This window comes from Cinclus cinclus, chromosome 15 (genome assembly GCF_963662255.1).
Source record: "Cinclus cinclus chromosome 15, bCinCin1.1, whole genome shotgun sequence".
Lineage (NCBI taxonomy): Eukaryota > Metazoa > Chordata > Aves > Passeriformes > Cinclidae > Cinclus > Cinclus cinclus.
The window spans coordinates 6973228-6987911 of NC_085060.1; the positions used below are offsets into that span (position 1 = coordinate 6973228).

Here is a 14684-nt window from a genome sequence, read left to right on the forward strand (position 1 = left end):
GAGAAAAAAAATTGTGAAGTTGTCTTGTTTTATATGGAAAATTGCCAGTTCCATTTTCTCATTGCATGACTATTTTTGTCAGAACAGATAGAAACATTTTGGGCTGATGGGCAGATAGGTCTCGCTGAAGCTTGTTGAAGCCATAGAGGCTGAAGTCTTGATCGCTGAATGCTGCAAATAGTTTGCCTCTGGCAAATGCATGCTTCCAGTTTTGGCAGTGTCTAGTATTTGAAAGAGACAGACACTGATAGATTCTCTAGTCAGTTCAGTTAAGCAAACCTTAGACTCAGGTTTTATACTTTGCAGAGGGAACAGTTTGCAATATGCCTTGAGAAAATACTGGAGGGAAAAAATACTTCTGTTTATCTCAAGCTTCTGCCTTGCTCAGTCCTTCCACCAAAAATTAAATGTGCTCCATCTGTCAAAATAATTCAGATATGCCAGATCTTAGCAGCCTGTTAGTGACCTGGGTTCCCCAGGTGTCTTGCTCTGGAAGGCTTTGTGCAAAGCTGCCACCACATTAGCAAATCCCAGGATCTGTGGTGAGACTGATGTCTTCCCCACCTGCCCCACCTCCTTTTACAATCATTTCTTTTCCCCAATTAAACAAACAGAAAAGTCGATACCTGGCATTTCCCAAGGTTACAAGGTCTTGAGAGTCTTTGTGAAAGAAGGTTATCTGACTTTCACTCTGGATATCCCAGTCATGGATCCATAAACTTCAATTTATTAAACCAGGAGAGCCTCTGGCCATGCTGCTGGACATAGGGGCAGCTGCCAAGGGAGGATGTGGATGGCAGTATCCCACTAGTCACAGTGCTCACTTGAAGAGGCCGTGGAGGTGTGGGAATCACTCCTGTGGATTGGATCTGTCAATGGCAGTGAGTGGAGTAGGGTGGTGCAGATCAATAATCAGCACCCTGTGGTTGTTTTAAATCAAGGCCTGACTCTCTGACAGGCTGCAGGCACAGGAAGAGGCACTGAAATACCTTGCTTAATGTTTTTCCTCTCTCATTTCTGCAGTATGTTGACCTAAATAGGAATCTCTGGTTAGAGGTGGCTTGTTTCTGGTGGAGGGGTCAATTGAGAGGCTGGAGAAACAAGGCTCCCCAGTACAGGATGCAGCTGCTTCTTCCCAGGTTCCCACTTGCAGGTGTAGGAAGGCATGAGCTCCAGGTGAAGAATTAACAGGGGCTGGCAGGAGTGCCATGGGGCAGCCTGGCTCACAGGGAGAGCTGGAGTAGCAGCTGAGGACAGCTGAAGTGTTATAGGAGAGGAAAGGCTGAGTGCTGGTAAAGCAGGGAGCCAGTCCAGAGGTGCCCATGTGAGGTTGGCTATTAAAATCCAGTGGAACCATCACAGTATGTGTTTGTTAACATTTTGATCACTCTGCTTCAGTTTTTGCCACTTCCTGCCTTCCTTTCTTCCCTCCATTGAGTAATAGTAAGTTCCTCAAGGCCAGCACCACCTCCTAAGTTTGGAAGGTGCCTGATGCCCGAATCAGATGCCAAACCCTCACAGCAGTCCCAGCAAGCCCAGCTCGAGGAGGGCACAGCCAAGGACTGGCTTCTCCTGCTGAGGCTGCCTTTCCCTCCTTGCACAAAAGAAGCCTGTGGAGCACTCTGCCCACATGGAGGGAATCGGTTTGGTGCGGGGAGGGAGTGTGTGACAAATTAGCTGTTTGTAACCACAGCTGTGCAGCTTCTGTGGCCAGAGCAGCGTAAACAGTTATTATATATTCTGGTTGTGCTGCCATGTCGAGCCATCAGTGCTGCTCCTGCGTGACTTGGGTCTTTCCCAGAAAGACAGCCTGCTGGTTTGGAGATCACTGCTAAAAGCAAACCTGAGATAATGGAGAACTCATAATCGGATATTCCCTGAATCAGAGAGCTGCCTTTGTTTCCCAGGTATTCCCAAACAGAAGTTAGCCTGTGCATGTCAGTGCATTTTAATGCATTCTGACAATGTCACAAGAGCCCCTTTGTTACTTGTCTGCTTCGTCCTTGCTGGCACATCTAAATGAAGCTTTCCCATACTGAGCCATAGGCAGCCTTCAGCCAGCTTAGGAGAGTGTGCGTGTGTGTGTGTGTGATGCATTTCTAAAATATTTCCATTCACTTCCCAGGTATTCAGTTTGAAACAGAGCTGTCCAATATACTGATCAGCAGAGAAAGGGGAAGAACATGCTTTGGTGTTCTCTTTTCTGTTGATTTTGTCAAATTTTGTAAAAAAAAGAGAGGAGAAAAAGTTGGAATAAATCGGGTCCTTCCTTGGGGAATCTGGACCAGATGAAGGAAGTGGATAATAAAAATATTTTTGGTGAGGAAGAGTCCAGAAAAGCATGGGTTGGCTTCAAAGAGATAGTCTTGCAATGTCTGAGAGTACTGAATAAATGTTCTGCAACAAATAGCTTCTTGAATCAGTGAGGTTAGGACCTCCTAAAAGTTGCAGTGCCTTGTTGATGCTCTCCTGCCACCACTGTGGTTGGCATGTCTGAGCCAGACAGGGTTCCAGTAACATAACTGTGTTACTGTCCCCTGCACTGGTCAGGGCTGCCACAGCAGCATATGTGCATGGAGAGCAGTCACTGGGAGCTGGGGCTCCTCACAGCCAGCACCAGCCCAGAGCTTGCTGTGTGGGAGTAACAACCAGTGAGGTGTCGGTGGGGAGCAATGAGAGCAACCTCTCGGCCAGAGCAAGGAGGGATTTCTGTTTATAATGGAAACTTCATACTTCAGTGCCTGGTAACTATCGTCCGTTTTTACACTGGTGATGTGCTTGAAGCAGAAGGATGATGGTACCCAAGTGCCCCTTTTAACCAAAATTACTCTATGATTTGTTTAGTTGCTTTAAGAAGCGTATCTTTCTCTCTCAAGTTTGGGGCTGTAGTCAAATCTATCTTCTAATCTATTTTAAGCAAAAGCAATGTCACTAAATTCTGAGCAGTAATACCTGCCTGTACTGGGAGAAATTGGTCACCTGGATTTTATGGTACTTGTGCAAATACTCACATGGGAAACAGGAATCCTGCTTTTCAAGAGAGCATGACACCCAGCTAATTTCACTGCCTCTCTTACAGCAAATCTTCTCAGGAAGGTTAAGCAACAGCATCCTATTTAAAAGTCCTGTCCCAGTTTTGGAATACCTGTGCCATCGGAAAGCTATGGCCTTATTTTGTCTGTTTATATCCAGTAACAGTCTAGGGGAACTGAAGTTTTGTTTTCCCATCACGTTTATTCCCCAGTGCAACAGTTAAAAAGCTGTTTTTCAGAGTGTTTAGAAACCCCACATTTTTCCCCAATAACTCAGAGCATAGGAATGTCCTATGACAAAGGAAGAGCTGGCAAGGACATGCATGCCAGCATGTCAGCTGGCCAAGGGTGGGAGATCCCCCACCACTTCCTGCCTGAAGGTTCCCAGGGTACAACTTGGAAGCACACTCTCTTGGATAAGTGAAGCCCCTGTAAATACTCTCTATACATGTCTGAGTTTTAAATATATGTAGTTATGCTCTACCAACATGTTTCAGCCTACACAGGGCAACATCTGTTGAAACATGCAATTCTGGCTTAGCTTTAACAGAGAAAATGAAGGAAAACTATTTCATCCATCACTAGACTAACACTTGGGAGAAGATTTAGGCCTGGTTCCATTTCCTAAAGCTAAGAAAATTTTGGCCTCATCAGCAAATATCTGATGGTTTAGCAGTGTCTGGCTGTGGCACTGGGACAGTCTCTCACAGAGCAGCAATCCTGGCCCAGCACAGACACTGCTGCCCAAAGAGGCTCTCAGGTAACCAGACAATGTGCAGTGGAAGCAGCTCTCCTCAGTTCTCCCCACCTGTGGTTTTTGAGCACAGCCCATGTTTAAGCAATCCGACAGGAGATCACCAGTGACAAGCACTAACAACTCTGTAAGGGACAGCTCTTGAGGAGTAAAGGGAAAATACCCAAAGGTCTTTTTTGCCACAATGCCAAAACTGCTGTGTCTGGTGATGGAGCATAGGTGAACACCTAAAAGCTGTTCAGCAGCACATTGTAGTCTGCAGACCTACCATGATGATCATGCATAAGCAGCTTGTATCATCTCGCTGTCTTCCTAATGTCTCTGTAAACTGGATACCAGCATAACAATGTCTGATACTAATCTCAAACTTCATCTATACCCTCAGCAACTGTAGGCACAAATCTGCCATTGTCCTTCTGCCCACCAATTTAGAAATAAGTGATGAGAGGTATGAGACCAGCTGAGTAAGCCACCAGGCAGCCCTGCCATATTCCCAGGTCAGAGCCATACATGTTTGTGGGCAATTTCCTGAGGATAGGCTGAATTTAGAGGTGGACATCTGGTGTTTGCACAGTGCAGAAGGAGCTGCACATGGTATGCCCACCCTGTGCCCTGCAGCCTTCACACACCCCGTGATGACAATGCTGTGACACTGTTGTCTGAGAGTACCAGTTGTGCAGTGACTGAGGCATAACTGCGATGTGCTTAAAAATTAGTGTAAAATTTAGAAGTTGGTAATATGCAGCGTAGCCCTAGAGTGGATCTGGTTATGCTGGGGTTGGTGGGGGAAACTTTTCTGGTGATATGAGCTTTTATGAGATGGGATTATTTTTTTATTTTTTTTTATAGCACTACATGATGGGAAGCACATGGACTTGTAACCCAGAGATGGGAGAGGCTTTACTGGGCGCTGGCTTAGAGGAACCAGTGTTCTTTCTTTTTCCCATTCCTGAACAGATACTTTTCTACATACTGCTTCCCTCTATTGATAAACAAGGTCATAATGCTTATTTCCCTTAACTTGAAGCAGCAGTGTTAAGGTCTGATTAATCCTGTAGCATACAGGTCATGCTTGTTAAAATTGAAAGCCATAGATGATTTTATGTGAAAGAGATTGCCATATCCTGAAATATTATGAGAAGCATTGTTTTCAATTTCACTTTCTTTACATGTAGAAGACAGGTTTCTTTTTCCTAAGATTTGTGAATTTACTACTCCATCACTTTTTGTAGATCAATATATTTATACAATTGTATTTTGAAAATATGTCCATTTTTATGAGTGAGTGGCAATCCTTCAAAAGAATTAAGCTCACAATGCCTTAGACATAGAAGAATAAACAAAAATTAAGAAGTTTAGCTGTTCTTTACTCTTTCTGGAATTTAAAACATCTGTGATTAGGAAGTTTGAAAGTCTGTTTTGATAGATAGCTGAAAATTTGTTTTGTTTTGGTTTGTTTAGAAAGTATGCTAGTTTTTTTCAGATGTTTGGCCTATAAAGAATGTAAAACAATTTAATTGTCTCAGGTCTGAATTTAATCCGAGTCACTAGCAGAACGTCACTAAATTCAGTCCAGGGTTTCATTCAGATTTGCCATTTAGACCTAAAAAATGTTACCATAAAATGTTGGCATGTTTGTTATGCAGGGAGTATAATGTCTTAATTGAAATGCAACCGGAAACTATTTTTAAAAACTTCTATTACAGTTCACATGACAGACAGTATTTTGTAGCTTTAACATCTGTTTTAAAGCCAACTCATGAGATTTAGCCTTTGTCTGACTTTAACTCTTTTCATTTCAGTGAAGTTGCACACATTTAAATCCTGATTGAATTTGTCTCACATGATTGGCTTTTTAATTGTATGATTTAATTTTCTTTATCTCCTACCCAGTGTTGTATTGTGTAGCTTCAGTGCCTGTCAGAATATAGCCAATAATGGATCCTTTCATCTTCCTTTTATATTTTCACAGTTACAGGGATCCATTAAAAGAAAACTGGAAGATGATAGCTCTCCTGCCTCCAGTGGCGTGCCAGATGTCACTTTCCCAAATGACAGTAAAAGACTTTGTCTTGACAATGTAAACCTTGCCATGAGCCAAGGTGCCAATCCCAGCATGGCATGTCCAGAAATGCAAAGTTCTCCATTCTCCACTGGTCACAGCACTTCTTCCCTGGGAGTCGCAGGGCACCCAGTGCTCCTCGAAAACAATCACATGAATGGTGGTGGCAGTAGCTCCCCGTTCTTAGTGCCACCCAACACAGAAATAAATCAGAAGGGGTCAATAGAAGGGCAAACCAACAACATTGTCCATTATGATGACAAAGGAAACAGCTTACAGTCTGTAGACCAGGAGCTGCAAGATCTGTTGGAAGAGCTGACCAAAATGCCTGATCCTTCTCCCAATGACCTGGATCTGGAGAAGATTCTGTGCAGCAAGGCGGAAGATCCACTTGGTCTGAGTCATTCCCAACCAAACATAAGTACCACTCCAAAATCCTCCCCACAGACTTCCCACTTGGAGAACCATGTTGCTAACAAAGATTTTTCTCCAGGCTGCAATCCAACCAGTGGAGAATCCCCTCAGATGAGACCATCATCTGCTGGAGCTAACTTCCAAGTTCCTCCCTCAAACAAACCTGCTGCATCACCCATCTCTACAGCAGCTCAGAACAAAAACCAGCCACCGCCGATGCTCCCAGTACCCTTGCCCAACATGCCTGGCTCCAACTGGCATGCTCAGCAGCTAAAGCAGCTGGCAGCCAGCAAGCAGGTGTCTGGTACCAAGCAACAAGTACAGGCTCCCAGCTGGCCTACTATGTCTCCTCCTGGTCTCTCTCCTCCTTACAGGGCAGGATCATCCCCACACCATCAACCTTTCAGTCCTCAAAATGTTATGGTGTCTGGCATGCCTGCTAATAATTTACCGGGAAACAACATTCAGAGTCCTCAAAACACTCTGCTTTCCAGTATGACTTCCAGCAGCACCCCATCCAGTGGCCCCTCTCCCCCTTATGGCTCTGAGAAGCTCTCCAGTCCAGCTCTGAGCCAGCAGCCCTTCAGCCCTCAGAGCTCCATGCTGCCTGCTCTGACAGCAGCCAACTTGCCAGCCAGCAGCATTAAAAGCCCACAGAACAACTTGGTTGCCAGCATGCCCTCCACAAATACTGGACCTTCTCCACCATACAGGCCAGAAAAGTTGTCAAGCCCTGCTCTGCATCAGCAGCCCTTCAGTCCTCAAGGTACATTAATCTCTAACATCACTCCCACCAGCAACCCCACGAGTATGCAGAACTCGCTGTTTAAATCAATGACTACAAACCAGACCAAAAATATGAACATAATTATGCAACAGTCATCTGGTAGCTTACAGCCAGGTCTGGTGAATGAGAGCCCTGTTAGCCAAGACCAGTTTTCTTTCAACAACACCAAACCACTGTCTCACTTTGCCTCAGAGCCAGCTACTCAAAAAATGTCTCCTCTGACAGCAGGACAGGGACAGCAGTCCCTCATTCACTATCTCCAGCAGCAGCAGCAGTCTCCAGCCACACAGCAGTCTCAGCAGACCAACAACAGCCAGTTTCTCCAGCAGCAGTTCCGACAGCTAATGCAGCCACATCGGATGCAGAGACAGATGCAGGCTGCCACACTGCCATCTCAAAGCAGACAGGTGAGAACCTCTCTTCTGTCTTTCATGGCTTATGTGAAAATACCAAGTCATTTATTTTCTTATTTTTGCTTTTGCATTTGTGTTTCAAATGCGATGTCACTAAATTTCTGAGGTGTGCACAGTGCATACATGGACAAGCCAAGAATAATCTCAGGAGTTATCAGAGGAAATTTATTTCTTTCTTCAAGTAAGAATGTACCGTCATTCCACTAGGCATTGCCTGTTTTAGGTTGGTGGAGAACTTTGTGATATTTTAAAATAATTTTTTACATGTATCGGTGATAGTCTCTTATATTATAAGCTTATATCTCTGTTGTACACTCCAGAGATATTTTCATTGCATGTTTCATGTTATCCTTTCAGAGGGAATATCTTCTTTTTATCTTAATGCCCTTCAACAAATTCATCTCTGTGTTATGCTTCTGAGGCTAGAAAAGATCAGGTGGGGTGAGAAGTGAAGTTAAAATTTGTCCTTCATGGACAGCAGGTCAAACACTAGAGCTCCTGAATAGCAAAGAGGCAGACTTGAAATACCTGTTACTAGCATTTGCCAGAAGCCATTTCTTGCTTTGGATGAGGGCCATTCCCCACCCATGTGGGTCTGTGATACCAATCGAGCTGGTAAATGCAAAAATGCAGCTAGTGAAAGTGAGGCACAGCCCTGGTTTCTGTCCAGCGACCTTCTCGGTGAGACTCAGTGAGAGGTGTGAACCTGCTGCTACCCCAGGTCAGAGAGATGTAGTGTGAAGAGGGTCCTGGGAGCAGGGGAGGGCTCGGGAACTGGGTCTGAGAGCAGCCTGGCTGTGAGGAATAAACCTCTTTTTGTCTGGAAGAATAGCTGGAAACACTGAATCTCACCACCAGACCAAGGGCTTTGTGAGGCTGAGCCAACACTTTGTCAGATTCCTCCAAGATGCTTAGCTGTGCACACAGCCACTCAGCAACTTAGGAGACACTTCTCTCTCAGCAAAGCAGAGACTGATCTCTGAAATTCTACTGGGATCTGCTTGAGGGCTGAAGTGTGAAATGCACTCTAGAGCCAGGTTTTCTTTGCTCTTCTTCCCTGCAAAGTGACTGGTTCTTTAAAAGGGGGATTTCATCAATCTTGGTGTTAACGCTGGCGTAACTAAATACCATAATGTCCTGTGACAGCAATGAGAACTAGGGGAATAGTTACTAAATATCAGCTTCTGGGTGGTAAATAAGTGAGATTAAACAGGGAGTAGAGTGTCCTGCTGGTCTGGGATCCAGGCCTGTGGATAGACATGATTGAAAGGAGCAAAGTGCAGCAGTTCCATAAATTACTGCCCACCAGATATTTTACTCTGGAGGCAAGTGTGGGTGAAGAATACATTCATGGTGTTTTCCTGCACCTTGCACGAGGACTAAAAGGTTGTTAACCACAGTGACATGATCACCCTTGATCATACGTCCATAACCTTTGAGGTTATTTTTTTTTTTTGGCTTCATCACTTGAGTCTGTGAAGTTGGAACGTCCTTGTTGGATTCCTGAGGTTTCTATGCCCTGGTTTTCCCTGCTTTGCATTTTAGTCTTATACCTCTGAACCACTTGCATCACTGATTGGACAAAAAAAAAAAGATAGAAAAGAAAAAGACTCCTGAAGTGAGTCTGTCTAATTGTCTAATTGGCCAAAATATTTCTTCTTCAAGCAACTTTCCTGGTGCTCTGCCTGTGCTGCATTTTCAGCTGATTTTCACTGTCAGAGAGAGAGTTGTTATAATCTTGCTGCTGTCAGTAAAGATCAAGGACAGTTAAGACAATGATTACAGGTGATGAGCATTTTACATTTTCAGACTAGTTAGGTAAGCTTATGGTGCCTCCCTCATTTTACAGGGAAGACTTAGTACAATAATTACACACCAGATGATAATGCTTCAGTTCTACAGTCTGTTGAGCTGCTGAAGAAAGATGGTGGATGTTCAGGAATGGAGCATTTTGTAAGGTTTTGAAAACTTTACTGCACATCTCATAGAAAAAATGGATCCTGAGTGCTGGATTAAAAGAAAGATTACATAGGAAAATTATTCCGTGTAGGAATCCTTGAGTCTGAGATACTACAGTTCTTGGAATCTAGCATGGAGATCTGTTATTTGTCTGCAATAGATTTCTTATTTACATTGAGAGATTGGTACTGAATTTTGGACTCCACCTGCTCTGGACCAATTTTACTGCATTAGAGTGAAGTAGCCCCAGTAACTGTGGTTTTGATTTCCAGCAGTGTATCCAGAGCTGAATTTGAGCTTTGCAGAATTTCAGTGCCAATTCCCTCCCGAGGCAGGTGACGAATAGGACTTTTCAAGCACAGAATAGTTGTTTCAGTAAAAGGCACAATGTTAAAGATTCGGAAGACAGGGGAGATAACTTCTGCGTCTCAAAAATTAGTAAATTTCTGGTGGAAAATTGCCCCTTTTTTGCCTCATTCACAGAAATTTGCTCAGAGAAGAATAACAGCATTCCCTGAAATGTTGTTTAGTGCTTAAAGGTCATCCCCTTCCTGTGTGTGTGTGTTTGCAAATGTGACTAAAATTTATAAAAAGAAGGCATAGTTCTCTCTCTTCGTTGGAGCAAGAGGTGTGGCTTTGTACAGAAGAAGAATGTGGATGGTGGCCAGTTGGAGGGAGAACAGTAAACCATGAAATTTGATCCTTGTAGCAGGCACAGCAACATAGAGAGCAGAGCAGCAGCAGTAGACCCAGCATGAGCGTTTTGCTGTTGTTTCACTGTTTTCATTAAAGCAAACACTCCCCATTCCAAAAGCGGTACTGCTGGTACGTCTCAGCTCTACCATTTTTGTAGTTAGTGATGTATCTTTTAAGTGCAATCAGTCTGTGTCCCAGATCCTGTCTTGCCTGACAACTGCTGAATCTGATGGGGCTTATCTCCCCCATCTGGAGCACTATGTGTTTATTGTTGAGCATGGATGGGTATTGATTGAGGCGCTGACACTGCATTGTGTGACAGAGCAAAGCCTGGTGGGGCTAACGCTGCTCTCTGGCTATGGGCAGGTTTTCATTTTATTCCTCTAGGGCTGGTGCCTGTGATTGAAATTATACTCAAAGGTCTGGACTCATAAATCCCTAATATAAAGATGGTAGTTAATGTCAGAGTCAAAGATAGTCCCCAGAATTACCACGCACTGTATTCAGGGCTAAAACTTCACCACTTGACTTTATTGGCTGTTTCTGGGCACACAAAAAGCTGCATTTGCCCAGGCAGGTTGACTAGCTGGGCATCTCCCTGATTTTCATGTCGAAATAGTTTGTACTTGCAGATTTGCTGCTCTGGAATGTCAGATGCACTGGGCCAAATTCTGCCTTCAGCAATGCTGATACAACATCCCACTTCCAGAAGAGCTCTTCTGTCAGTACCTCTAGTGTAAGAGCAGACACGGGGTTCTGTGCAGGGGAAGGAGGGATCCCCTCCTCCCTGAAGCAGGAAAACCGGTGATACTCAGTTTAAGTCAGGCTGGAATACAATAAACCCTTTGGGTGGCTATTTCTTTTCAAAACCCAAGCTGATTTGAGTTAAAACTTGGGAGAATCGGGGAGGAGGGCAGGATTGCCCAGTGATTGCTCTGTGTGTGAATTGCTGAGAACCAAAACACAGCTGAAAAGGTTGTTTTGTTGGGGGGATGTAGGTGATAAACAGCCATTGTCTGGGAGGAACATGCTGTGTCTCTGAGCTCCACTTGCACCCTAGGAACCAAATGTGCTGTTCTTAGAGATCTCTGAATTCCTGCTAACTTCCAGAAAGTTGTACGCTGGATTGTCAGTGAAGGGTATGTTTGTTTTATCTCCATTGCCAAAAATACTGAGGGAGAAAAAATTACAAGAGACAAGAGAGAAAACGAATATTTTATTTACAATAAAAGTGGCTGTATTTTTACTACATATGGACTGCATATGAGATAGCAAAGAATACACTGAAGACTAAAATACCCTTTGAAAAGCAGCATATTTCTTTGACTGTGGTAAAAGCAACACAGTAACAATACATTATCTGAGTTGGAAGAATAAACTATAGGTTGCAGAGAAACACCAAAACTTCTGAGCTAGATTAAATATATATATTTTTTTAAGTTAAAAAAAATCTTTTTTCAGAGCATAAGTTTTCTAAATATAGAAACAAAACTGAAGAAGAAATGTTATAAAGAGCACACTGACCCAGAGGTTAGATGTCAAAAGTTAAATAACTATAATGGAATACAAAATGCACCTTTTATTAATATGAAGAAAATGTAACACCATGGCCTGATTTCTGGGTGCCATATATTATGGGAAGTTATTTCTGCTTGTGAAAAGGCAGTGCACTGTGACTGTTAGGTAAGACTGTTCTGACTCAGCAGCACTTTATAAGCTCTGATGCAGGTTCCTGAAGAGTTTGAAAAAGCAGAGGACACAACCTGCATCATCTGAGTGTACATACAGTCCTCCTGCAAGTACAGGGGAAAATAATGTTCTATTTGGGATTTCCAAGATGTCACAAGGCATCTTCCTAATACATAAAACAATTAGAGTATCATGCATTATTAATAAAACCAAAAGTACTGGCCAGATTTCATCTGCAGTTTCAATCCCCTACCCTTTTTCTTCAGGTGTCAAATTTACTTGTAAAGCCACTTTGAATGAAGTTCTGCTGGTATCCTCTTCTCTTCTCTTCTCTTCTCTTCTCTTCTCTTCTCTTCTCTTCTCTTCTCTTCTCTTCTCTTCTCTTCTCTTCTCTTCTCTTCTCTTCTCTTCTCTTCTCTTCTCTTTCCCTTTTCATATTTCTTGGGAAGCAAGTTTTTAAAATACTACTTTTTTTTTTTCTTTCACCAATGCAGTGAGGAGAAAACCAGATTTGATTTCAAAGGACAATGGTAGCACAATACCAAAGCAAAGCCTTTGAGTGATGGAGAGCTTTTGAAGGCAAAGCAACAAGTCCTTCTACTAATTAAGTGCCTTTGAATAGGGGAATAAAGGAAGCTGGTGATGAATCCAGATTACAGAGACAAATAAGGCTGAGCCTGGAGTTTGATATCTCCACAGATGTAAAAACATGTTCTTGAATGGTCATTTCTGAATTTATATTTATCTGTGCATATGCAAGTGAGTTGATATTTTTTCAAACTTGGAGATTTTCCATTCTGTTCTCAAGAGAGTCAGAGAGGAGTTTGACTGAAGCTATCAACTGCCATCTTCTCTCTTCCCTCCCCTGTGAATAAATAATGTCAGATAAGTTTTGGAAAGTAAGAAGTAAACTTGTGGAACAAAATGGGGTGTTTGGCCTCAACATGTCAACAGTAATACAACATTTTCAGAAGTGCAGTAATCAAGATTAAAAAAATCCTTAATTAACATCTGAACTTCTGAGCCCGTTTCTCTTTTACAGTTGTTTTTATAATTGCATGTGTTGTCTTCTTGTGTTCCATTTTGGGTATTTCAAAGCATTCCCCTGTTGTAGTGGAGCCCTTGCAGCCATGTCTTAACCTTCCCACTTGTTTGGCTTGCATTTTAAGATGTTTGCAGGTCCTTATGTTTCCAACAGCTCTGCCTAATGCACTCATAATTCCTTCCAGTTTAGCTCTCTGGTGTGCTGATAGCACTCTTGGACACCACACAGCACATCATTAGGGGAAGCAATCTACAGAGGAGAAGCTTGTAAATAGACGAAATCCTTCTAAACACCCTGACTCTCACCATCACCCACCTTTTGGATCTGAAATGAATGTGGGCACTACACCAAAGCTGCAGCACTTTCCTCGATACAGACGTGTCTTTCCTGTGGTTATAACCTGTTTAATAAATGGGAGGTGTTCTGCCAGCAACTGAGCATTTAGGACACAGATTCTATGGGAATCTCACACTGGACAAATTAAAGTCCAATTGGAAAGAAAACAGAGTCTCAGGAGGACTCACTGTAAACACCAGTGAGGGGTGCTGGAGACGTTCAGGGAAGTCTTTCTCTTTGTTGTGTGCAGGACCATGAAGCGATGCCTGCAGGGCTGAGGGAGGGATCTCCAGGGTGGAGAAGGAGGAAGTAGTGCTCAGGTGCTGTGAGTGTAGAGGGAAATGTGACTTACCCAGAGAAATTTAGGTCAAGGTGCTGCATTTCAGCCTCACAGGCGGCTTGCAATGTTCCCAGGTGCTCAGGCCAGGGGATGTGTCTCAGGGCTGTGTCCCTGCTCCAGTCCAGGCATGGCCACAGAGCCCTGGGTGAGCAGAGGAGGGCGAGCCATGGTATGGCGATTGTGTATGACCCCTGAAAATCCCTTGCTTTTGTGGTTTTCAGCTCTTAAGCAACAGACAATTGCTTCCTTATTCTCTGCAGTGCAGGAGGGGAGACAGCCTCATCTCCCAAAGGTATAGGGTAGGTGGTACTATCAGGCTGAAAAATGTCTGATTCACCAGTTGTACCCAGACCCCTCTGACCCTGCCAGCCCAGGTGGACAGTTCCTCTCAGGTTTTCCAGGCAGCTTGGTAGCAGTTCACAAGTGTTCTGCTGAATCAGACCCCATCTGCAGATTTTCTTGCCTTTTTTTCTCCCACATAACCCATGTTGCTTTCTTTATTATCACAGATTAAAAAAAAAAAAATCCATATGCAGAAATCTTTAATTAAAAGCAGTCCAGCAAAAGGCTTTGAACATACAAATTTTCTCAACTGTGCTCTTGGATGCATTGAAGTTTTAAACATCCTGGGAATCTAAGGAAGTACTTGACAACCTTCTTGCTGCTTGGCTTCAGGATGAATGCTATAACCTACTTCTGTATATCATTCTTAAAAATAACAACTTGTAGAGTGGTTAGTGATGGGTAAGACAAGTGAGCACAAGCTTACAAGTGAGCACGCCCAAAATTCTTACATTGCAAAGATGTGTTAATGGCCTAGCATGCTGAGGAATAGCAATGAGGAAATTATTTCCATGACCCTGTTGTACACCCAACTCATTTCAACTGTGCTGTAAATCCCCATTAATATCAGGACATCTTCATTCGATTTTCCCCATGTTTTTGGAAGGTAGGGTTGTACGTTGTCTGTATTTTCTGTCTCTTTTTTAGTAAATTACAGTTTGGGGAACTTGTGTTGAACTAAAGGCAGCCTGGCTTTTGGAAAATGTGCTTACTTCCCTAAAATCATGCCCTACTTATTGCCTCAAATTTGATGCCTAAATTAATAATTCCACAGTGATACTGTTAGAGCATGGTATCTACCCTTGATTTTTGGG

General features: G+C 43.3%; 1 protein-coding gene across 1 annotated transcript in view; it reads left to right on the forward strand.

Annotated features, from left to right (window-relative positions):
- The window catches only part of MAMLD1 (mastermind like domain containing 1), an 81101-nt gene that overhangs the window by 41981 nt on the left and 24436 nt on the right, over nt 1-14684 (forward strand). The window contains exon 2 of the mRNA XM_062502751.1: nt 5759-7456. Coding sequence (XP_062358735.1) covers nt 5759-7456 — 1698 coding nt within the window. The remainder of the gene's footprint in view (nt 1-5758; nt 7457-14684) is intronic.